General features: G+C 39.6%; 4 protein-coding genes across 5 annotated transcripts; all 4 read left to right on the top strand.

Annotated features, from left to right (window-relative positions):
- ccn5 (cellular communication network factor 5) lies at window positions 1-6,845 on the top strand. Its single transcript, XM_018688090.2, has 5 exons — window positions 1-299; window positions 1,328-1,544; window positions 2,085-2,333; window positions 3,870-4,111; window positions 4,891-6,845. Exons 1-5 carry the CDS (start codon window positions 237-239, stop codon window positions 5,176-5,178), a joined length of 1,059 nt encoding a protein of 352 aa, XP_018543606.1. The 5' UTR covers window positions 1-236; the 3' UTR covers window positions 5,179-6,845.
- Window positions 6,846-7,160: 315 nt separating this feature from the next.
- LOC108890988 (P2Y purinoceptor 1) lies at window positions 7,161-8,544 on the top strand. The gene has a single exon (XM_018688091.2). It carries the CDS (start codon window positions 7,388-7,390, stop codon window positions 8,348-8,350), a length of 963 nt encoding a protein of 320 aa, XP_018543607.1. The 5' UTR covers window positions 7,161-7,387; the 3' UTR covers window positions 8,351-8,544.
- A 2,738-nt stretch (window positions 8,545-11,282) lies between these two features.
- LOC108890955 (P2Y purinoceptor 1-like) lies at window positions 11,283-14,248 on the top strand. The gene is made up of 2 exons (XM_018688043.2): window positions 11,283-11,967; window positions 12,244-14,248. The coding sequence occupies exon 2, from the start codon at window positions 12,289-12,291 to the stop codon at window positions 13,252-13,254; it is 966 nt and encodes a 321-aa protein (XP_018543559.1). The 5' UTR covers window positions 11,283-11,967; window positions 12,244-12,288; the 3' UTR covers window positions 13,255-14,248.
- Window positions 14,249-14,833: 585 nt separating this feature from the next.
- LOC108890967 (uncharacterized) lies at window positions 14,834-21,082 on the top strand. 2 transcript variants are annotated; one of them, XM_051071406.1, is made up of 3 exons: window positions 14,834-14,935; window positions 15,047-15,144; window positions 20,250-21,082. In XM_051071406.1, the coding sequence occupies exons 1-3, from the start codon at window positions 14,902-14,904 to the stop codon at window positions 20,520-20,522; spliced, it is 405 nt and encodes a 134-aa protein (XP_050927363.1). In that variant the 5' UTR covers window positions 14,834-14,901; the 3' UTR covers window positions 20,523-21,082. The 2 variants fall into 2 exon arrangements, with proteins under 2 accessions (XP_050927363.1, XP_018543576.2); XM_018688060.2 differs by having other exon boundaries at window positions 14,851-14,935; window positions 15,044-15,144.
- Window positions 21,083-22,590: the final 1,508 nt, after the last annotated feature.

The following is a 22,590-nucleotide window of genomic DNA, read 5'->3' as shown; positions in this document are numbered from 1 at the left end:
GTGTGTGTGTGTGTGTCTGGAAGTGGAAATGGGCAGCAGGGAGGAGGAATGTGAAACATTTCTGATGCTGGTCCAGTGGCTGTTTACACGGTAGTCAGCCCGTGACATCAGAGTCCAGACTTTATAAATGTCAGCAGGCGCAAGAATGAGCAGTTAGCAAACAGCTGCACTGGTCGCACCACACCGTCACACAGGTTAGTGAGACAGACTGAGCTCCATCAACAACACAAGCCCCCATGGACCGACTGCTGTGTGACTGTGCGATTGCTGTGGCTGTACTGCTGTGTGCGGCGACACAGGTGAGGCCTGCTCCTGCTTATTCACAGTTTATTTACTTAAATGAAATGATTATATAATTCTTTGTGTGTGTGTGAGAGAGAGATAGAGAGCTAGAGAGAAATAGAAAGGAAAGGAGAGAGCATGGGAGTTTAAACAATGAAGCTGGTTTCCTCTGATTTTTCTTGGCTCTCTCTTTTGTTAACGATTGATTGATGTTGAAATGCTGCTGAAGAAATTTTCTATGCTGGAAATTACTGAGGCAGAGTCTCAGTGTGATATATTCTAACTATTTCATTTGTATTATGTGTGCTGGAAAATAGGCAGCATCTCCTCGTCCACTCTGATTTAAAGTGAAGAGGAGAAGAGTGATTTTTAGCCAAATTATCTGGACAGAAATAAGCTTGTGGACAGCTGTGTGTGTTGCAATCAATTAATCAATAATCAAATTGCAATTAATTTTCTGTAATTCTGTAATCAATCAACAGATCTTTTCACCTCTAAAGATGAGCAAAGTCACAGAGACAAAATCATGTTTACATAAGTGTTATGAAACCAGACTGTTTGTATTTTAAAGGACACATTTTTCTCTTTCAGATAATCAGTCTGATCATGTTTCTTTGTGATTTAAAGCTGATGAGCTGTGAGGAAATTAAGTGTAATATTGTAGGAGTGTATGTTTGATAATTGGACTACCTTGCTGGATGGTACATGACAACAAGTGGTGGGCTGTGTCTTTGTTAAGAAGTGTTGAAGAGATTCTTCTGCTCTGGTTAAGTGAAACTGGGCTTGTCCAGATCTTGCCTGTGTTTTTGGCTCCATCAGATACATGTAATTGGAAACAGTGGTTTGGCCCGACAGTGTTGGATACTGACGTGCAGTTTCTGAGCATACAATAACATTTTCTTTATTCTTTCACATGTGAAAATGTAGTGATGAGATCAATCATTTGGACAAACATGATAATTGTGGCGGTGATAACAGTAACATCAGAGGATTTTTATTTTGTACTCTTTAGCCCTCCACTTCACATTTGCATTCTCTCCTGCAGGTGTTGTGCCAGCTGTGTGACAGACCCTGCATTTGCCCTGGTCCCCCCCCCCAGTGCCCCGTCGGGGTGCCTCTGGTGCTGGATGGCTGCCGATGCTGCCAGGTGTGTGCCAGGCAGCGAGGCGAGTCCTGCACCGAGAGGTTTCCCTGCGATACCCAGAGAGGACTGCAGTGCGACTACAGCGCCAGCTTCCCTGGAAACCCTGGGGAGTGTGTCAGTGAGTGGCTCTTCTTGCAACAAGCAAACAACCAGGCCCATGTCTGTGTGGGTGAGATAGGGTGGAGGACACACAGGGAGGGGGTGATAGATCTTCAGCCAGTCTGCATGAGCAGGACAAACAGACAGTTAATGTTTAGAGTCTGCTCAGCCGAGCAGGACGGCCTGCTGGGCGGCGGAGCTCTGCCAGAACTCCAAAATGTTTCAGCTTCTATTTCCAGGGCTGCTGTTGACACTTTTCCTCTAATGACTACCCTTTGAGCATGATAGATTGCAGGGACAACACTCATGCATTGAAAAACAGACTCCTCAGTTTCCTAGTAGAGAGGCCTGGTTTCCCATAAAACTACACAACCATTGGCAGGGACAGCAGCTCCTGTGTCCTCACCTCTCTCTTTCATTTCTGCATCCATACCCCCCACACCCCACCACTCTCTCTTCCCTTAACGTAATCCTTTCACTTCCTGATTAAGTTTCCCACTTCAAACCAAGGTGCAAGTGTGGTTTTGAAAAGTTGCTGTCGGTGCTGTGTCTCCCGCAGGTCAGGAGGACCTGGGCTGTGAAGTCAATGGCATCACTTACCATGAGGGCCAGTCGTTTCAGCCCTCCTGTGACACTTACTGCTACTGCAGAGGCGGAGGTGTGACCTGTGTGCCGGCTTGTCCCCTGACTGGCCGTCTCCCCACTCCAGACTGTCCCAACCCACAATTTGTCCGGCTACCGGGGAAATGCTGCAAGGAATGGGTGTGTGAAAACCTCGAGAACACGGTTATTCAGGATGCTATCACAGGTAAACTCCACAGGTGGATGGATGGATGAGTTATATGGTTGGTATATCAACCCTTAGGAGAAATGCATCTAAACACATTTCAACAAGGCACATTTCTTTGGAGAGGTAGGAAAATACAGCTTCATGTTAGACTTTAAATAAAATGTTCTGCGTTTTAGGACATGTGCTTTTTCTCTTTTCAAGTTAAATGAGATGATTGATACGCCTCTCATCCAAAATGTTGACGTATTCCTTTAAATTCTTACCCTGACATCAGAGCTGGACATTTACAACATATTTTCCAGTGTCAGCCAGGGCCAGACGTATCTCCACATACTGTACAACTTCCTCAGCTTCAGTGGTTGCTCACTGATGATCAGTCCATATGGCAACACAATCCTTCCTTCATTTGTATGAGCTTTGTCACTGGTGGTCATGTCTGGAAGTTTTAACTGGAGCATTTTTGCATTAAACTGGGGTGTGTCTGGGCAAAGGAAAACTCCCAAAGTCCAAATATAACCCAGATTTCTTTGGAAAAGTCAAAACATATTTTTTTTCTCCCGTCACTAGGTTTCCTAGTTTCATAACAACAACCAACCGCAGCTGTGTGACAATTAAACATACAAAGCTATGTAGAGACTTCATTACTCCATTAAAAGAGGTGTGTGTATGAGAGAGTGAAGGAGAGGGGGTGTGTTAGGGAAATGAAGCCACTCCAAAAACATCTGGAATTCCAAACACTATCTGAGTCAAACTACATTATGAGAACAGCAAAGGAACATTTTGTTCTTGAATACAAATCCTGCCATGTCATGCCTAAAAATCAGCTGATTATTATGACTTTTACGCGTTAGTTTTGGGAGGAACAAAAATTTGCTTTGGATTTTTATATTCACAAAAATCCAAAGCATCGGACTGGATTGGAAAATTTTAAGATGAGACATTAAAGTTACTGGAAGTGATTCACTGGGTTAAGTAAGTTCAGTCAGCATCTCCTGTAGTTTAGAGTAGAGTTTGGTTACCAGCAGCTAGAGCTGCTGATGGTGTTCATAGAAGCAGATAAGACACTTTAAAACCTGTAATCAATGTTATAGCTCAGTCAGATCTGAACCCACAGATATGACACATATTTTTAGCTTCAGTGCGACTTACACCCTCTGATGATACCATTATCTAACTTCCGTTTTGAATAAACTAAAAAGCTACTGAGTGTGCTGTCATATATATCATACAGATGTACCAACAAGTAGTGATGTGCACGGCAGTTCTTTTTAGTGTCCCAAATCACTAGGATCATTTCCATAAAAGATTTGGATGTACAGTTCACCATTTCTTCTTGAACTTACTGGGCCTGACAACATTTGTCGTTAGCTTGGAAAAAAAAACGTGAGAAAAGAGTGGTGTGGTTTCTCTCACACACAAAACAGCAGTTACTTCTGCACACAATACTACCAACAAGTCTGCAATCACAACACACAGTATGTGCATGTTGCAAAATGAACTGTGCATGTGATTTACTTCTTACTCTAGTCATAGTTTTACCTGGTTTTCTTCCAGCCATGAGACCCGACAGGTTGTGGCACACTCTATCAAGGGATCACCCTCTAAACAGGCTGGTCCAACCTGCCTCCACCTGTATAGAACAGAGCACCCAGTGGAGCGCCTGCTCCCAGAGCTGTGGGGCTGGTGTCTCCACGCGGGTGTCCAACCAGAATCCTGCCTGCAAGCTACAAATGGAAACTCGACTTTGCAAGGTGCGACCGTGCAATGCAGTTAAGCCAGCCCCCAGGAAACCCATGGTGAGCTCTACCCACACACTGCTTCCTTCAGCTTGATTCTGCTGTTGTGTATTGTCAGATTTTACCACACTTTATGTCCTCTTGTGCTGCTGTCACAGCTTTAAGGTGACAGTTCAGCCAAATCATAAAGCACGGTTCTGGTTTTAAGTTGCTGAGTTTTTGGAACAGGACCAGTGTGTAGGATTTAGGGGAATCTATTGATTTGAAATTGAATATAATATTCAGAATTAAGCTTTAAGAGATCTTTTATTTAACACAAGGAGGGCGTGTGAAGATGTGCTGTGCCACACAGTTACACAAACACAAATGACTTCAGCCACATCTCTTAAAGGCTTTGCTACTGTTGCCGTGACCAAATCTGAAATTCACACTGAACCCCAATAAATTAAAGCTAAATCATGCACTTCATCATTTACATGGGCTCCACTCAGAGACCTAACCACGGTGTTATCAGGTGTAAGCTAGGGGTTTTCCGGCACTGTTTGGTGATAGAGTTGTGGCTTAAATGTGGTTATGACTCAAACTATACTGAGTATCGTCAACAAGTCAACAAGGTTAAAAGTAGTAAAAGTAGTAAATTTGGGGGAAAACAGACATTTGTTTTAGACTTCCAGATTACATTTCACTCAGATCTGCTTTAGTTATGTGAAAATGTCTAAAAATTTAGCCTGATTTACAGCTAGATGTCTGCAAATCTTTAACCTACAAATCATCAAATCATTGCATCCAAACTGGGTTTATCTTCTCACTTACCTCGTGTGTGTGTGCCGTTTTCCCAGTGGGGACAGCAGGGGCAGTGCAAAGCCAGCTACACGTCACCAGGGCCCATTCGGCTCGTTCACCAGGGCTGTTACAGCACTCGGGCCTACCAGCTCCGGTACTGCGGACAGTGCACCGACTCTCGCTGCTGCACACCTTACCAAACCACCACTGCTGAGGTGACCTTCCACTGCCCCTCTGGCAGACTGCTACAGCGAGCTGTGATGATGATCCACTCGTGCATATGTCACAACAACTGCCCCTACGCGCCGTTCAGAAATCCTGCTTTTTGGGCGTACAGGCCCTGATCAGCCTTTATGAGAACTGCATGAGAACAGTAAGACTTCACTGACTGATACAGGGAACCGAACAGTGAGAGAAACCTTATGTATCATCAGGTGGATCCACAAAGGCATCCTCTGATTGATGGACCTTGAAAGCGAAAATGATCATTGTAGATAAAAACTGTGATTGAGTTGGGATGAATGTGGATCATAACAAATGGACGACCTCAGTCTGCACTTATTCATAATTCCTTTACTCTCCTGCACCTTGGGATGCTGTTATTTTGCTGTTTAGCCTTTATCCAAGAATATGAATCATTTTGGTGAATCAAGCAAGAAAGCAAACTTTATTTTGGAGAATCAGAGAAGATAATACATAAAACAAGGGTAAATAAGTGTACAAACAGTAATAGAAATAAATAAGACAAGGAAACAAGTGGGTTTTAAGATTCTTTTTAAAGATATGCACTGATTTTGCTTCTCTGAGACCTTTCCACTCAGATATCAGAGAGCACAACAACTTCTTTAAGCACAAAGGTGCATGATCATGTACTGTCTCATAGGTAAAATGTAAAAATTTAAAAATCCTCAGTCTGCAAGGAGACAGGGAGCCAATAGTGAGAAAGTAAAACGTGTGTGATTAATAGTTTTTGTAAAAAGTAGAGGTTGGGGTGTGACGCAATTAAAACCGTGGTTGACTTCGTCTGTAAGTTGAAGTTGGAGTCTTCTAATGTTCCTTAACTAGAAGAACAGGACTGAACCAGTCATATGTAGCTCAAAACTATGTTATGATTGGAAGAAATCCCAAGGATTTTAATTTTTTTTTTTTTTTTTACACTGGGTTTCAAATTCTTTTACCAAGTGGGCCAGTTAAATTTGAGTTTTGTAAATTTGTCTACATAATGTATCATGGGCAAGACAAGGAATTTTTTATAATTCTTATAATTTGATGATGATTCCAATACCTTAACTATGAATTGAGGACAGTTGACCATGATGTTAATTTGGTCATAAATATAGTTTTAAAGACATATTTACATTGATAACCAGCAACATATGATGTCTTAAAGAACACATTTCAGTGAATTCAAAATATGTATTTGTTTAATAGAAATTCCACAGTGTGACTCCAACCTTTGTGTTGACAGATCTTGTTTTCTGACATGAGCAATGCAACCTTTAACTTGTATAGTCTTATTTGTGTGTAGTCAGATGATGTTGCACTTATTTCTTCATTTTCTGTTTTGCTGTAAATAATTCTGGACAGATGTCTCTTATGTATAGTGAAAAATGTCAATATTTTACATATGTTGTACTCTTTGTGATTATTGTGTTTATATTTTTTTTCATTTCATTACAGTATTCACAGTTTTCTGTAGTTATTTTGTACATACTGCAGCTTTTTGTATACCTTTTTGCAACATTTCACTTCATCACAATTTTCTAATTATACCAAATATCATGGCAACTTATCCAGACGTTGAGAGGTTTTCAAACTATGGTCCAAAAGTACACTTGAATCAATGAACTTCCACCCTCTCACATCTTGGTCGAATATGCAACACACTTTTTTATTTTTAAGTATACTTCCTGTTAACGCCTGACAAAGCTTTCTGAGAATGTCTCCATCAGTGTAGGGTGGGGCACAAAAAGCATAAGCAATAAATCGTCTTTGTTCATCCTGTCACGTACACTCAGTTGTCAGTTTATTAGGTATGCCTAGCTAAAACTAATGCAGTCTAACTCAACAGTCCTGTAATAAATCCTCCCTTCATGAAGGTTATAATGATCAGTTTTATTTCAGCTGTTGCAGAGGTGTTGATTCACAAACACATGTCAACATTACACAATGAAGTTCACCAATACCACAAATTTCAGCCAATTTGTGAAATGCTTTCACTGCTGTTGGTATCATGAATGACTTGATATATGAACAGATTTGTAAAATTACTGAGAACATACAGTATCTGAAGATACTATCAGATTAATACAGAATATGACAGGATGTGTTAAAGGACCTGCCTGTGTATCTTCGCCTGGGTCCTCCCTGTTCCCACTACCAACCATGACACCAGATAACTGATGTAATTTCCTGCATACTGGCAGGTGCAGAAACTCAAGTGCAGCGTGTAGAGAGCGCGGCTTAAAACGGGAAGTCCTCTGTTTCTATCTACAGAGAACACCACCACACTCCCCAAGAGAAGGAGCTACACTAACAGCTGTTCAAAAAACAATGAATAACACATCTTGTCGTAGCATTAGCTTTGACTTTGCAAGCAAATTCCTGCCTCCTGTTTTCGTCATAGTGTTCATCGTTGGTCTGACAGCTAATGGATGGGGATTGAAGACACTGCTACAGAACTGGAGGAAAGTGGGGAACGTCAATGTGTTTGTTATCAACCTTGGATTGGCAGACATTTTGTATCTGCTCACACTACCATTTCTAGTGGTTTACTACTTCAAGGGGAGTAAATGGATCTTTGGAGACACATTCTGCAAGATAACAAGATTCTGCTTCAACATGAATCTATATGGCAGCATTGGCTTCCTTACCTGTATAAGTGTGTACAGGTATCTGGCTATAGTTCATCCAATGAAAGTGTTGGGAAGAATAACTGTCACCCACTCTGTGGCTATCTCAGTCATGGTTTGGCTGTTGGTGGGAGTTCAGAGTCTTCCAGACATGTTCTACACCAAGACTTACAGGAACCGCACTGGGAAATGCTACGAGACCACCTCCAAACCCTATGTTGAGGATTACCTGAAATACAGCCTTGGATGGACATTCACTGGATTTTGTATCCCATCCCTCATCACACTGGCCTGCTATGGACATGTGATTTTCATTCTCTGCTGCAAAAATACCACTGACAAGGTACTGAGACAGAAATGCTTGAAATTGATGTTTATTTTGATCCTTCTCTTCTCTATTTGTTACATCCCCTTTCATTTATTAAAAAACCTAAATCTCTGGTCAAGAGTTCTGTCCAAACAGAAGATATGCCATGGATGGGCTGATAGAGTCTACATTGCTCATCAGATAAGTCGTGGCCTTGTGTGTCTGAACAGTGCTCTCAACCCTCTGGTTTACCTCCATGGAAATAGAGATATTCCTGCTCAGCTCAGACAGCTGCTCCAGCGAGGTCGTCAAGATTGTCGACGCCCGACCACCCATAGTCAAAATACCCTGGTGTAAATATTCTGATTTGTAAATTAAACTTCACAATGGCATCATCTATATTGTATATTGTATTGTAGTTTATTATTTGCTGCTGTAACATATTTACTGTACTGCCTTCAGTTTTGGCGTGGTGGTGTGTGGTATGTGGTGGTTATGTTGCTGTTAACATGCTAAAAAAAACTGATATTAAAAAAAGACAATTCGTTAAACGGCTCTGACAATGTGTCTGTTTATTTGTAGAAAGTTTTCCAACCACATCTTGTGGCTGAGGTGGGGAGTGCTACGCATTACCTGCTGTTTGTAAAACAGGAAGTTGAGTGAACATGTATTAATACAGGATGCGGATTGTACGAGCCTCACTAACCGCCACGTGTTTGTATAAACTACACACCACTGGCATGTATATAGGACAGGAAGCTGAAGTACACGTATAATCATAGAACAATGGAAAGTTTTCAGACCCATGCAGTTATTATAATGTCATGGTGACTCCTTTTACTTTAGACATTTCATTTTCCTGCTGCCTCATGATGTATTCTTTCTGCAAATACTGCTGTCTGTCGTTATCAAAGGTGTGTAATGGTGAGGCTGTGACAAACAAACAAATCACTGTATGTTCAACATGCTATGTCAGTGGTGGAAAACAAAATGAAAAAAAAAAAAAAATATATAAATATATATATATATATATATATATATATATTTGTCTGGAATGTAAAAAATAAGTGCTAATTCATGACCCAAGTCAAGTACAATGTGCCATTAGAAGACACATTTCCAAATGTAGTGATTCTATTGTCTGAGAATAGGAATAGGATTTTAATTAAGTATAGTGTAAATATAACGACCTGCTGTCCTCTAGTAATGCTTATTGTTGTGTGTCCTTGCTTTGCTTGTATTGTCAACGTGCAAGGGGATGCATGTAGGTGAGTGATGCAGTACACATTCCTGGCAGTAGTTTTACACTATTTCACTGACGTACAAGTGGATGCACCAAGATACACAGCAACACGAGCAGGAAAGCATAACGTATAAGCATAAGCGTAACCACTTAAGGTTCCAGACATTAAAGAAACATCTGTTTTGAAAATGTTTTATCAGGAGGGAAATCAATTCAACACATTTGTTAGACCTCAAGGATACACAAATCATGACTTCTGATGAGCAACACTAAATAACTTTAGTTTGTTTGTCAGAAAACTCCACAGGGCACCTTTAAGTAATAACATCAAAACCATAGTATACATTTGCTCTGTCACAAGTAAAAGTCCTGCTCTTCTGCTGCACTATTACAGTTCACAGAGGCAGTGAACTAACTAGACTTCTAATAAAGGCTGAGGACAGAAGCTGAGATTTTTACTACAAGTAATTGTGAATCAAATGCATGTGTAGAAAAGATTTGTATTTGTAAAAGAAAAGAGACCGTGTGAATGAAGTCCGTGAACAAATGGTATCAATGTTGTGATAAAAGAAATTTTATTTTTGTGAACATCTGTGTACAGATACTAATTAGAAAACTATGTGTAAAACTCACCACTCAAAATTCCCACAGTGTGTGTGACACTGAAGCTAGAATTTTACACTGAATCTGATTGGACAATGACAGTCCAATCAGAAGGCAGGTGGCTCTTTTAACTTGCGCTCCACCTAGGTGATCCGAGGTGTTGTAGGTTTTCAAGATGGACGACAGCACAGGCCCCTCAGCACTCCAGGTGGGTTAGCATTAAATGTTAACCACCATTTTCTATAGAATCATCAAATATAAATAAACCTTCCTGGGGGTAGAAGTCTTCCAGCTACTAAAGCTTTGTCCTAAACTGTGGCACTACCTACAGCATTATTAATATGTTTTCTGTTGCTGCACCCAGCCTGAAATCCACTCACAGACTTTCCCCACCATTTCTCATCTCCTCCATACGCCTCCACAGATCTTGGTGATCTGTGAGTACCAACCAATAATGCATCTGTGTTTTATTTTGGTAGCTTATACTAGTAGGTGAAGCCAAGACTCAGGTCTTTCTTGATTTATTTTTTTGTGAGTGAGTTGGGTATATGTGAGAGTATGCTCCCCTTAGTTCAATATTTTACTATGGTTACTGCTGGATGTGTAAATAAATAATATTTGTTATTATTTGTAATATTATTTGTAAGACTAACGTTACAAAAGGTGACGACATATCAGTGTTGTTGCTTCTGTTGCCCCCAAGTGGCCAAAAAAAAGTTGTTGCAGGTTTAAGATTAAATAAAGTCTATGTCAAACCACACAGCTCAGTCTGGCTTAGTTTCTTTCTGCCAGCACATGCTGATGATGCATTCAGCGAAACTATATGCAGCCTAAAATAATCTATGTAAACCGAGAAGCTGCATATTTCTTGTTCCTCATGACTTGTATGAGTAACGTTAACACTTATCTCACTGCAGCTGGATGAGTCACTGCATCAGAGGCCTGTACTACGAAGGGAGTTTAACCTACTCTGATTTAACTTGGGGTTATCAAGGAAAGTCGGGGTTGACAAACCCTGACTGCCTCGATCTGTGTTAAACGGTACTACGATGTCGATGACGATGTGGTTAAGATGTCGGTAAACTGAGTCGGTGTTAACTTAATCGGAGTTAGTGCGCGTGAATAAAACGGGCGTGCAGCGTATCTCTCAGATGAAGAGCGCACGTTAATTCTGTCGGTTTACGAGGAATTTAAAGAGACTCTAACGACACAATGTAAAACCGCGGCTGCCAACAAAGACAGGGAGACTTGTCACATGTTCTCTGGGTTCTTCATCTGTAATATGAGCTGTAAGGACACGGAACATATGTGATGATTTTCCGGATACTTTGATTACAGACAACACGTGGGTCACATGTCTGAGAATGAGCTGTTACTGTTAATGATGCTCTGCCTGGAACACTGTATATGTATGAATGTAATGCTGTTATGTTCAGTATGAACTTCATGTTAACAGTATTTCAGCCTCAGTGGAAACTGAACCTGGATCAAATAGAAACCTTCTATAAAGAGCTACACATTCATATTTCCCATCATTAATGCTGCATGTTTTGGTCTGTAGTCTACAATTACAACAGCCTGTCGCATTATATTGTTTTTCAGGACAATAATGCCCCCCACCCCCATTTATAGGATTATTGAAATCGATAATATGCAATACTAATGATGCTAAATTCTGCTGCTTCACTGTGAGAAAGAAATTACAAATTATAATATCTGACATTGAAAATGGAAAATGTGAAAAAACACCATTTGTTGGCCACATACCTCTACCATCCACTACATACTTTTTTTTCTTTTTTCTTTTTTTTTGTGTGGGGGGCGGATGGACAACCCCCGTCCTACGGAGTCAGCCTCTCCCAGTCGTTGTGCCAATATCGATTGGTTCTTCCACCTGTGGGGCGGTACTTAGGTAGAAGTAACACCGGTAACAGTGAGTTAGCCACGAACATAAACTGCTCGGAGCAGTTTGGAGACGCAGCATAAATGAGCATGGCAGCAGACCCCGGGTAAATCCTATCCACCTTTCGTAGTACAGGTTAACCAGGAAGTTACACCTGACGCCACCAAGTTACTCCTGAAGTTACCCTGATAAGCCAGTGACCTCGCTTCGTAGTACAGGCCTCAGGTAAGATTATTTATCTGTTAATTCTGTTTTTGACTCATTGATAATGATAATGATGATACAGTTGCTTTTCATTTCTGCAAAATATGTTCACCTGGAAACTACTTTACTGTATTATCGAAATCTAATCTAATAAAATCTAATCTAGACTAAGAAATGTATCAGGTATGAGAGATAGTTGTGTGTTTGCACATGATTCATCTAAAAAAACGAGCTGTTTTAACAGGAAGTCCCTTAAGGGAAAAAAAAAGTCACACATTTTTCTGTCACTTCTCATAGGTCATCTTGCTTTTAAACATCAGAAAACTCACAGAGAAGGAGACAATGAATAACACATCTTGTCCTAGTATCAGCTTTGACTTTTACAGGAGATTCCTGCCTGCTGCTTACATTTTAGTATTCATCATTGGTCTGGCAGCTAATGTATGGGGATTGAAATCATTGCTGCAAAACTGGAGGACACTAAAGATCATCAGTGTCTTTGTTCTCAACCTTGGATTTACAGATATTTTGTATCTGGTCACACTACCATTTTTAATGGTGTACTACTTCATGGACAGTAAATGGATCTTTGGAGATATATTCTGTAAGATAACAAGATTCTGCTTCAACCTGAATCTATATGGCACTATTGGCTTCCTTACTTGTATAAGTGTGTCCAGGTATCTGGCTGTTGTCCATCCAATACGAGTGATGGGAAGAATAACTGTCACCCATGCTAAGGCTGTCTCAGTCATGGTTTGGCTGTTGGTGGGAGTTCAGAGTCTTCCAGACATGTTCTACACCAAGACAATTGGAAACACCACTGAGAAATGCTTTGAGACCACCTCTGAAGCCCATGTTGAGGATTATCTGAAATACAGCCTTGGATGGACATTCACTGGGTTTTGTATCCCATTCCTAATCACAGTGGGCTGCTATGGACACATAGCTGTAGTTTTATGGACAATGAAGACAACTAATGAGATAAAGAAAGAGAGAGTTTTGAGCTTGTTGTTTATTTTGATCCTTCTCTTCTCTGTTTGTTACATCCCCTATCATTTATTAAAAAACCTAAATCTCTGGTCAAGAGTTCTGTCCAAACGTAAGATATGCCATAAATGGGCTGACAGAGTCTTCATCGCTCATCAGATAAGTCGTGGTCTTGTGTGTCTGAATGGTGCTCTCAACCCTTTGATTTATTTCCATGGAAATAGAGATATTCCTGCTCAGCTCAGACAGCTGCTCCAGCGAGCTCGTCAAACTGTCATGTGCCCGTCTATTACCCAAAGTCAAAATACCCTGACGTAAATATTCTGATATGTAAATAAAGTTGAACAGTTGAATCATCTGTATTGTACTGTAACATCTGCCACCATAACATATTTACTGTACTGGCTCGTGGTTTTCAGTTATGTTGTCGCTATATTGCTCTTCATATCAGATTTTTGGAGCATGTTAAAAAAAGTAAATTAATTTAAACAGTTCTGACATGTGTCTGTTTATTCTCAGATAGATTTACAACCACATTGTGGTGGGGAGTGCTATGCAGGGTTTGAATGTTACAGTACAACAGAGAGTTTTCAGTTTTGTTTTTTTTCGATTATAATGTCATGGCAACAGCTTTTACTTCTGACATTTCATTTTCCTGCTGCCTCATAATGTATTCTACCTGCAAATATTGCTGTCTGTGGTTATTAAAGGTCTGTAAAGGTGAGTCTGTGACAAACTATTGAGTGCTCAACACACTGTCAGTGGTGGAAAACAAAATGAAGAAAAATGATATATGAAATGATATGGAATGGAAAAGAATGACTTCAGATTCACGTTCATGTATTTGTACTGGAAGTTACTGTATAACCTGAGTCAAACACAATGTGCCTGTAGAGAAAGCAATACATATTTCCAAAATTTAGGGATTCTTTTAAAGTGTGAAAATAGCAATAATTTTAATTATGTCTGGATTGAGAAGATAAAAGAATGTACTGGCTGATAAAGCCCTTTTGAAACCCCACTGGATGACTAGGCTATCTTAAAGGTTCTCTGGGGAGTTTTTGTCCTCCAGTAATGCTTGTTTTTTCATGACTATGTCCTTGTTTTGCTTGTATTGTCAACATGCAAGGGGATGCATGTAGGTAGGTGACGCAATACACATTCTTGGAAATGGTTCCACTGAAATGCCTTGAGATCACCTCTGAAGCATATGTTGAGGATTACCTGAAATAGCAGCCTTGGATGATGAGACAAAGAAACAAAGAGTTTTGAGCTTGTTGTTTATTTTGATCCTTCTCTGTTGGTTACATCCCCTATCATGTACTCAAACCTCACCTCTGTCAAGAGTTCTGTCCAAATGGAAGATATGCCATAAATAGGGCAGACAGAATTTACATCTCTCATCAGATAAGTCTTGGCCTTGTGTCAGACACGCAATGGTGCTCTCAACCCCCTGGTTTATTTACATGAAAATAGAGATATTCCTGCTCAGCTCAGACAGCTGCTCCAGGCGAGCTCGTCCAGCTGCCACGGACCCATCCATTATCAAGTCAAAATTCTGTGATGTAAATAGTCTGATATGTAAATTCAATTGACTTGTACTGTATCATCTGTCATTATAACATATTATTTCTCTTGGTACAATGACAATAAAGCTTTCTGATTGAGAAACTATAACAATGTGCTGGCTGATAAAGCCCTTTTGTGTAAATAAAATCTGTCAACATATAGTATCAGTGTAGTAGTATCAAGTTAAACAAAGACACTGTGAAAAAAGTGCTTTTGTGAACATTGTGTACAGATAACAGAAAACTGTGTTAAACTTAGCACTTAAAGTTCCCACACTGTGTGTGACACTGAAGTTACTAGAATTTTACACCTGAATCTGATTGGACAATGACAGTCCAATCAGAGGGCAGGTGGCTCTTTTAACTTGAGCTACACCCATGAGCTCAGTTTTTCAAGATGGACGACAGCACAAGAATCTGCTACAGCCCAGGTGGGTTTACAAACACATACAGCACATTAAATGTTTACCATTAAATTCTACAGCAGCTTTGTCCTGAGCTGTGACACTAACTACAGCATTATTTTTTCTGGACTGTAGTAGCACCCAGCCTGAAATCCACTCACAGACCTTCCCCTGCCATTCCTCATCTCCTCTTCAGTAATGGTTTGCCCATACTTCAGATGACATTTCAAGGACCTGTGAGTACCAGCTCATATTGTATCTGTGTTTTGTTTTGGTCACTAGTAGGTGGAACGGATTTATTTTAGCATTTTATTGTATGAATTGATGGGTGCATGTCAGTGTGTGTTCCCCCTTAGCTGTACACTGTAATTAGGAAAATATAGGACTGAAAGTTGGTGTTTTGGGAAGAAATCAAAGGGTCATTGATCATCAGTGTTTTAGGTAACTGCTGCATGTCTATATAAGGAACTATTTGTGAATACTAACGTTATATCAACTCAAAAAGTGATGATATGTCAGTGTTGTTGCTTTGTTGCCCCCAGGTGGCCAAAAAAAAATTGTTGCAGGTTTAAAATTAACTAAAAAAAGTCTATATCAAACCACACAGCTCAGTCTGTCTTAGCTTCTTTCTGTCAGCACATGCTGATGATGCATATAGTGAAACTATATGCAGCCTCTAAAATAATCTGTATAAACCGAGAAGCTGCATATTTTTCTTCTTCTTTATGACATATATGAGTAATGCTTATCTCACTGCAGCTGTATGAGTCATTGTGTCAGATAGGATTATTCATCAGTTAGTCCTGGTTTTTAGTCATTGATGATGGTGATGATGATACAGTTGTTTTTCATTTTGTCCACAGTGCCATTTAGTCTGTGTTGCACTGAGAATTACAATGAAAAATCACAGTATTATTGAGGACCTCTGTAAAGTTATACTCTTGTGCAAATCATTATACTTTGTGGAACCTTAAATCAGTAGCTGTAATATGCTTAATTACTGCAGCGTTGGCTTTATTTTCCCCAACTTGTGACAACATGACTGAACTTGCATGAATTTTGCAGTTGTGCTTTTATTTAGCTGTTGTTTTATCTGACTCTTCAGTTCTCCAGAACTTTATGGAGCATTTTAGTGTCTATTAAGTTGTTGTTTTGGTTTTATGGCTCTCAGTTTTACTGTTGTTGTTCACTATCACTGTTCTCAATAACTTTGTTTCCAGCAGCTGTTAGTAGCAACAAAGTTTTGATAATTCATTTCATGTACATGGACGCAAAACTGTCATTAGACTGGGTTGAGTGTATTACCATTATTGTCACTGTTGTGAAAGCGTTCAAAAACTGATTGAATAAGTGGGCTGTTACACTTACTTTCAAATATCAGGTTGTGAGAAAGTCAAAGTGACACTACAGTATTTTCTTTTGAGATTAATTAAAGGATGATTCAGGTTATACCAACCTGGCACAAATAGGACTAAATGATATAAATAAAACCCATGATGTAATAATTTGTCATTATTCTTTAATCTTGACATAATTTCCACAATCAAGGCATTTCAACTAGAAAGACTCACTATGAAATAAACCTCACTTAATTTATTTGCATTGTCATAGGAGATAAGACAACATAACATAACACAGTTTATCTCTTTCGGTTTAGATGTTCATCAGGAAACGTTCTTTAAAGAGGTTACTGTATTATCTAAATCTATTATGTGATATAGTTGAGAGTGAGAGTCAGAAACACAGCAGGTATGAGAGATAGTTGTGTTTTTGCTCACATGATTCAACTCCGTGTGAAAATAAATAAAAGAGTGGCCTTAACAGGAAGTCCCTTAAGAAAAAAAAAAGCCACAACATCTTCTCTCACTTCTCATTGGACACCTTGCTTTTAAGCATCAGAAAACATCAGAAAACTTACAGAGAGAAGGAGTTGTGCTAACAGCTGTCCAGAAAGCAATGAATAACAGCTCTTGTCCACGTATCAGCTTTGACTTTCCAAGCAGATTCCTGCCTCCTGTTTACATTGTAGTATTCATTGTTGGTCTGGTCGCTAATGGATGGGGACTGAAGTCATTGCTGCAGAACTGGAAGAAACTAAAGATCATCAGTGTCTTTGTTCTCAACCTTGGACTGGCAGACATTTTGTATCTGCTCACACTACCATTTTTGGTGGTGTACTACTTCAAGGGGAGTAAATGGATCTTTGGAGACACATTCTGTAAGATAACAAGATTCTGCTTCAACCTGAATCACTATGGCAGCATTGGCTTCCTTAGTTGTATAAGTGTATACAGGTATCTGGCTGTCGTCCATCTGAGAGTGATGGGAAGAATAACTGTCACCCACTCTGTGGCTGTCTCAGTCATGGTTTGGTTGTTGGTGGGAGTTCAGAGTCTTCCAGACATGTTCTACACCAAGACTTACAGGAACTGCACTGGGAAATGCTACGAGACCACCTCTGAAGCCTATGTTGAGGATTATCTGAAATACAGCCTTGGATGGACATTCACTGGGTTTTGTATTCCCATTCCTCATCACACTGGCCTGCTATGGACACATAGCTGTAGTTTTATGGACAATGAAGAGAATTGACAAGGTACAGAAGCGGAGGAGTTTAAAGTTGTTGTTTATTTTGATCCTTCTCTTCTCTATTTGTTACATCCCACATCATTTTTTCAAGAACCTTAACCTCTGGTCAAGAGTTTTGTCCAAACAGAAGATATGCTCTGGGTGGTCTAATGGAGTCTACATCGCTCATCAGATAAGTCGTGGCCTTGTGTGTCTGAACAGTGCTCTCAACCCTCTGGTTTATCTGCATGGAAATGAAGAAATTCCTGCTCAGCTCAGACAGCTGCTCCAGCGAGCTCGTCAGATGATCAGCCATATGTTTCTGTCAAACTCTGGCTCTGTGACTGTGGCACAAACTGCAGATGAAGTTTAACAACACAAGTGAAAGTGTTAGTAAAATAAAAAAATTCTAAACATCTGTGCTGTTTGCCCATACAATTGTAGATGACATTAAATAACAATGTTTAATGATAGAAAGCTCAAATAGCGAGTCTTGCAAGTTCTTTAGATTTTATCTACATTATACTGTACATTTTGTACTGTCTCAAAAATTAACTCATTTTCTTTTTGATCTTTGTATCTGTTGCTTGTTGTGTTTGATCTTGTACTATAAACTGAAAAACTCAGATAAACCACAAGTTTTGTCGTGTATGGGGAGCTCCTGTTCATTACATGTGGATGAGGGGTGACAGCATGATGGCGCAGTGCTTAGCACTGACCTCGCAGCAAGAAGGCTCCCAGTACATCCCAGTACAGTATAAGCAGAGGGAGTGCAGCAGTTCTTCCAGACCTAGACATTGATAATCATGATAATACCATGGAAATTTCTTTGATTGTGTATGTTTTATTTTATGTGCTGTACTTGAAAGAAGTGCTGTTCCTGATTTTAAGAGGGCTGTGATGGTGAAGTTGTGACAGTCTGCTCAATAATCATTAATATTTGACACAACATGCTTAACAAAATCTTATGAAAATAAAAGTAAATTTATTTAAACAGTTCTGGTAATGTGTTTGTTTATTCTCAAAGAGTACCATGCAAGGTCTGCTGTTGAAACAGGAAGTTGATTGAAGGGGTATTTACAGGGGACAGATTGTATGAGCTTCGCAAACTGCCATGTGTCTGTATAAACTGCAAATCACTGGCATGTATATAGGACAGGAAGCTGAGGTACAACCACAGAACAACTGAATGTTCTCAAACCTGTAGCGTGATTATAATGTCATGACAAGTCCTTTTTTTATGTAACTATAAGCAGCCTCTAAATTAATTTATACATACCTTATATTATCATATTTCTATTCTTTTTTTATGTTAACACTTATCTCACTGCAGCTGTATGAGTCATTGTATCATTCATAGCAACAAAGCTTTCATAATCAACCGTACACTACCTGTTCAGCACAGGTGACGTGAAGATACTGGAGCATTTATACAGCAGAACAGATGGATATTTATTTTTAATTTGTTGGTTTTGTTTGATCTGCGCATTGCCAAATATCTGTAACAGTCTCCTTATTTCTCTCATTTACATCTTAGTCACCTTCCATTTAAAATGTAAGGAATAGATGCACAGAGGGAGGAACTGGGGAAACATTTGTGTAGCTCATTTTTTCTCACCCAACATGGCCTATGATGACCTTTGCTTGCTTGCAAGCACAGACAGACAGACACACACACCTCTCTTTCACTTATGTGCTAGCAGCTTTTGATATAGGGTAGTAAAAGTTTGATTTTGACACCACCTTCTGGTCAGTTTTTATGCTAACCTTACCATGACTGCTATGCATCAGAAATTAACCAGCAAGCTTAACTTTCACTTATCTAATAATTTATTTCTTCTTTATGATGAGCATTACAGCTTCTCAGAGTCAGCAGAGGGGCAGCAGACTCTTGTCTTGTTTTGCAGTTTGCTTATTATATCTATTAAAACCTCTTAGAAAACGACAGAATCATTTCTCCAAATCTGTCATTCTCAGCATGTTATTATTTAAGCATCAGAAAACAGAACAGAGAGAAGGAGCTGTACTAACAGCTGTCCAGAAGACAATGAATAACACATACTGTCCTCGTGTCAGCTTTGACTTTGCAAGCAAATTTCTGCTTCCTGTTTTCATCTTAGTGTTCATCGTTGGTCTGGTCGCTAATGGATTGGGTTTGAAGTCATTGCTACAGAAATGGAAGAAACTAAAGATAATCAATGTCTTTGTTCTCAACCTTGGACTGGCAGACATTTTGTATCTGGTCACACTACCATTTTTGATGGCGTACTACTTCATGGACAGTAAATGGATCTTTGGAGACATATTCTGTAAGATAACAAGATTCTGCTTCAACCTGAATCTATATGGCACCATTGGTTTCCTTACTTGTATAAGTGTATACAGGTATCTGGCTGTCGTCCATCCAGTACGACTGATGGGAGGAATAACTGTCACCCACTCTGTGGCTGTCTCAGTTATGATTTGGCTGTTGGTGGGAGTTCAGAGTCTTCCAGACATGTTCTACACCAAGACATATGGAAACACCACTGGGAAATGTTTCGATACCACCTCCGAAGCCTATGTTGAGGATTATCTGAAATACAGCCTTGGGTGGACATTCACTGGGTTTTGTATCCCATCTCTCATCACACTGGCCTGCTATGGACACATAGCTGTAGTTTTATGGGCAATGAAGAGAATTGACAAGATACAGAAGCGGAGGAGTTTAAAGTTGTTGTTTATTTTGATCCTTCTCTTCTCTGTTTGTTACATCCCCTATCATGTTCTCAAGAATCTCAACCTCTGGTCAAGAGTTCTGTCCAAACAGAAGATATGCCATGGATGGGCTGACCGAGTCTACATTGCTCATCAGATAAGTCGTGGCCTTGTGTGTCTGAACAGTGCTCTCAACCCTCTGGTTTACCTCCAAGTGAATGAAGAAATTCCTGCGCAGCTCAGACAGCTGCTCCACCGAGCTCGTCAGATGCTCGACTGTTTGTTTCTGTCAAACTCTGGCTCTGTGACTGTGGAACAAAATGCAGATGAAGTTTATGTGCCCATGTAAAAGAAGTTAAATAACAGTGTTTAATAATAGAAGGCTTAAAAAACCCCTGCTCTTTTGAGTTTAGATTGTCTAACATCTGTATTTACAGTATATTATAAATATTGTATACTTCATCAAAAATTAATTTGTCATTTTTGAATTTCATTGTATTTGTAGTTTGTTGAATTTGATCTTGTAAATGCTGTTACCATGCAGAACATATAAAAATAAACAGATAAACCACAGGTCTTGATGTGTGTGGGGAGATAAAATTTACCTTATGTGGTTAGGGGATGGGGAAGCCCAGTGTCATGCAAGAAGTATATAGTTTTCTATAAACACACTTAAAGCAGGATGTCTTTTATTTATAGTTATGATTCAGTATTAGTCTGAATTATACCTCATGACTTTCTCAATTCACAGACAACCACGTCACCTGGATTTTGAGTGATCCTAGAACAGTATAAGCACATGGAGCACAGCAGTTCTTCCAGACCTAGACAGAGATAACCATGATAAATGTCATGGAAATTTCTTTTGATTGTATATGTTGACCTGTTGGGTTGTTATATTGCTGTTAACATGCTAACAAAATGTCATAAAAAAGTACATTCGTTGAAACAGTTCTGACAATGTGTCAGTTTTTTCTCAGCAAGGTTTACGGACACATATTGTAGTTATGGTGGGGAGTGCCATGCAGGGTCTGATGTTGTTAAAACAGGAAGTTTGATTTAATGGGTATTTACAGAGGACAGATTGTATGAGCGTCACTAACCACTGTGTATGTATAAACTGCACATCACTGGCATGTATGTACAGGAAGCTTAAATACAAGTATAACCACAGGACAACTGTGTTTTCAAAACTGTACAGTTGTCATGGCAACTACTTTTTACTTAACTATAGGCTTCCTCTACAGCAGAACAGACAGATATTTATTTTTAATTTATTGGGTGCATGGCCAGACACATGACTCTAAATGAATGCTAATGCTCCTCTCTGTCTGCTTGGTGGGCAGGCAACTGTTTGCTAACATGTTTGCCATAACAATGTGATGGTAATATGTCAGTATTGTGTTTAGAAGTTATTCTGCTGTCTTCAATTAGCCATAGAAATCAATTAAGCTGCTTTGAATCTCTGTTTATCCTGAGCTATTAACTGTCATCTTTAGTGTGATCACCAAGGTCATCAGGATACATCATGTGCAAATCATGATGTCTGTACAAAATGTTTCGCTAATCCATTCAGTTTATGTTGAGATATTTCACAGGATTAGTGAAAACTTTATCCTGCTGATGATGCTAGATAAGAGATCATCTGATAACCACAAATGTCTGGATAAAATTTCATTTCAATCCATTTGATAGTTATTTGATACAGATATTTCAGTCTGGACAAGTGCTGGAACGACTAACCCACAGACCAGCACTGCCATCCCTGAAGCCATGCTGCTACCATGGCTATTAAAATGTTGTTCAGTACATTGGTTTCTGACCAAATGCTTGCAAAACAAAGGATTTTACCATCAGCACCAAATGTTAACTCACAAAACTGAAACAATAAACATAGTGAACATTACACCAGGTAAACATCAGAACGTTAACACTGGCATCTTAGTTCTCACCCCATTCAAAGGAAGGGATGCACAGAGGGAGGAACTGAGGAAACCTCTGACTAGCTCATTTTTGCTCAAACAACATTACATATGATGACCTTTGTATGCTTGCATGCACACACGCACAGCTACACATCTCTTTCACTTAGGTACTTTTGATATATGATGGCAAAAGTTTGACTTTGACACCACCCTCTGGCCAATTTTTACTCCAACTTCACCATGACTGCTATGCGTCAGAAATAAACCAGGGAGCTTAACTTTCTTACTTAACTTTCTTTCTTAACGTATGTAATGATGTATTTCTTCTTTATGATGAGCATTACAGCTTCTCAGAGTCAGCAGAGGGGCAGCAGACTCTTGTCTTGTTTTGCAGTTTGCTTATTTAGACCTGAGATGTAATTTAGACCCAAACAACTTAAAAATAGCTCTGAACAATGCACATACAAGTCTTAAGCTTCCAAACTCTCCTGA

This window comes from Lates calcarifer, linkage group LG6, assembly GCF_001640805.2.
Source record: "Lates calcarifer isolate ASB-BC8 linkage group LG6, TLL_Latcal_v3, whole genome shotgun sequence".
In the NCBI taxonomy this organism is placed as follows: Eukaryota; Metazoa; Chordata; class Actinopteri; family Centropomidae; genus Lates; species Lates calcarifer.
This window is presented reverse-complemented; position numbering and strand designations above follow the sequence as displayed.

Bases quoted from the DNA above. Each gene is read 5' to 3' on its own strand.
- LOC108890967 (XM_018688060.2), top strand. From the start codon at position 14,902: ATGGACGACAGCACAAGAATCTGCTACAGCCCAG. The intron at 14,936-15,043 runs GTGGGTTTACAA...TCTGGACTGTAG, and splicing joins AAGAATCTGCTACAGCCCAG to TAGCACCCAGCCTGAAATCC. The intron at 15,145-20,249 runs GTGAGTACCAGC...CATGTTCTCAAG, and splicing joins AGATGACATTTCAAGGACCT to AATCTCAACCTCTGGTCAAG.
- LOC108890955 (XM_018688043.2), top strand. From the start codon at position 12,289: ATGAATAACACATCTTGTCCTAGTATCAGCTTTGACTTTTACAGGAGA.
- ccn5 (XM_018688090.2), top strand. From the start codon at position 237: ATGGACCGACTGCTGTGTGACTGTGCGATTGCTGTGGCTGTACTGCTG. The intron at 300-1,327 runs GTGAGGCCTGCT...TCTCTCCTGCAG, and splicing joins TGCTGTGTGCGGCGACACAG to GTGTTGTGCCAGCTGTGTGA. The intron at 1,545-2,084 runs GTGAGTGGCTCT...TGTCTCCCGCAG, and splicing joins AAACCCTGGGGAGTGTGTCA to GTCAGGAGGACCTGGGCTGT.
- LOC108890988 (XM_018688091.2), top strand. From the start codon at position 7,388: ATGAATAACACATCTTGTCGTAGCATTAGCTTTGACTTTGCAAGCAAA.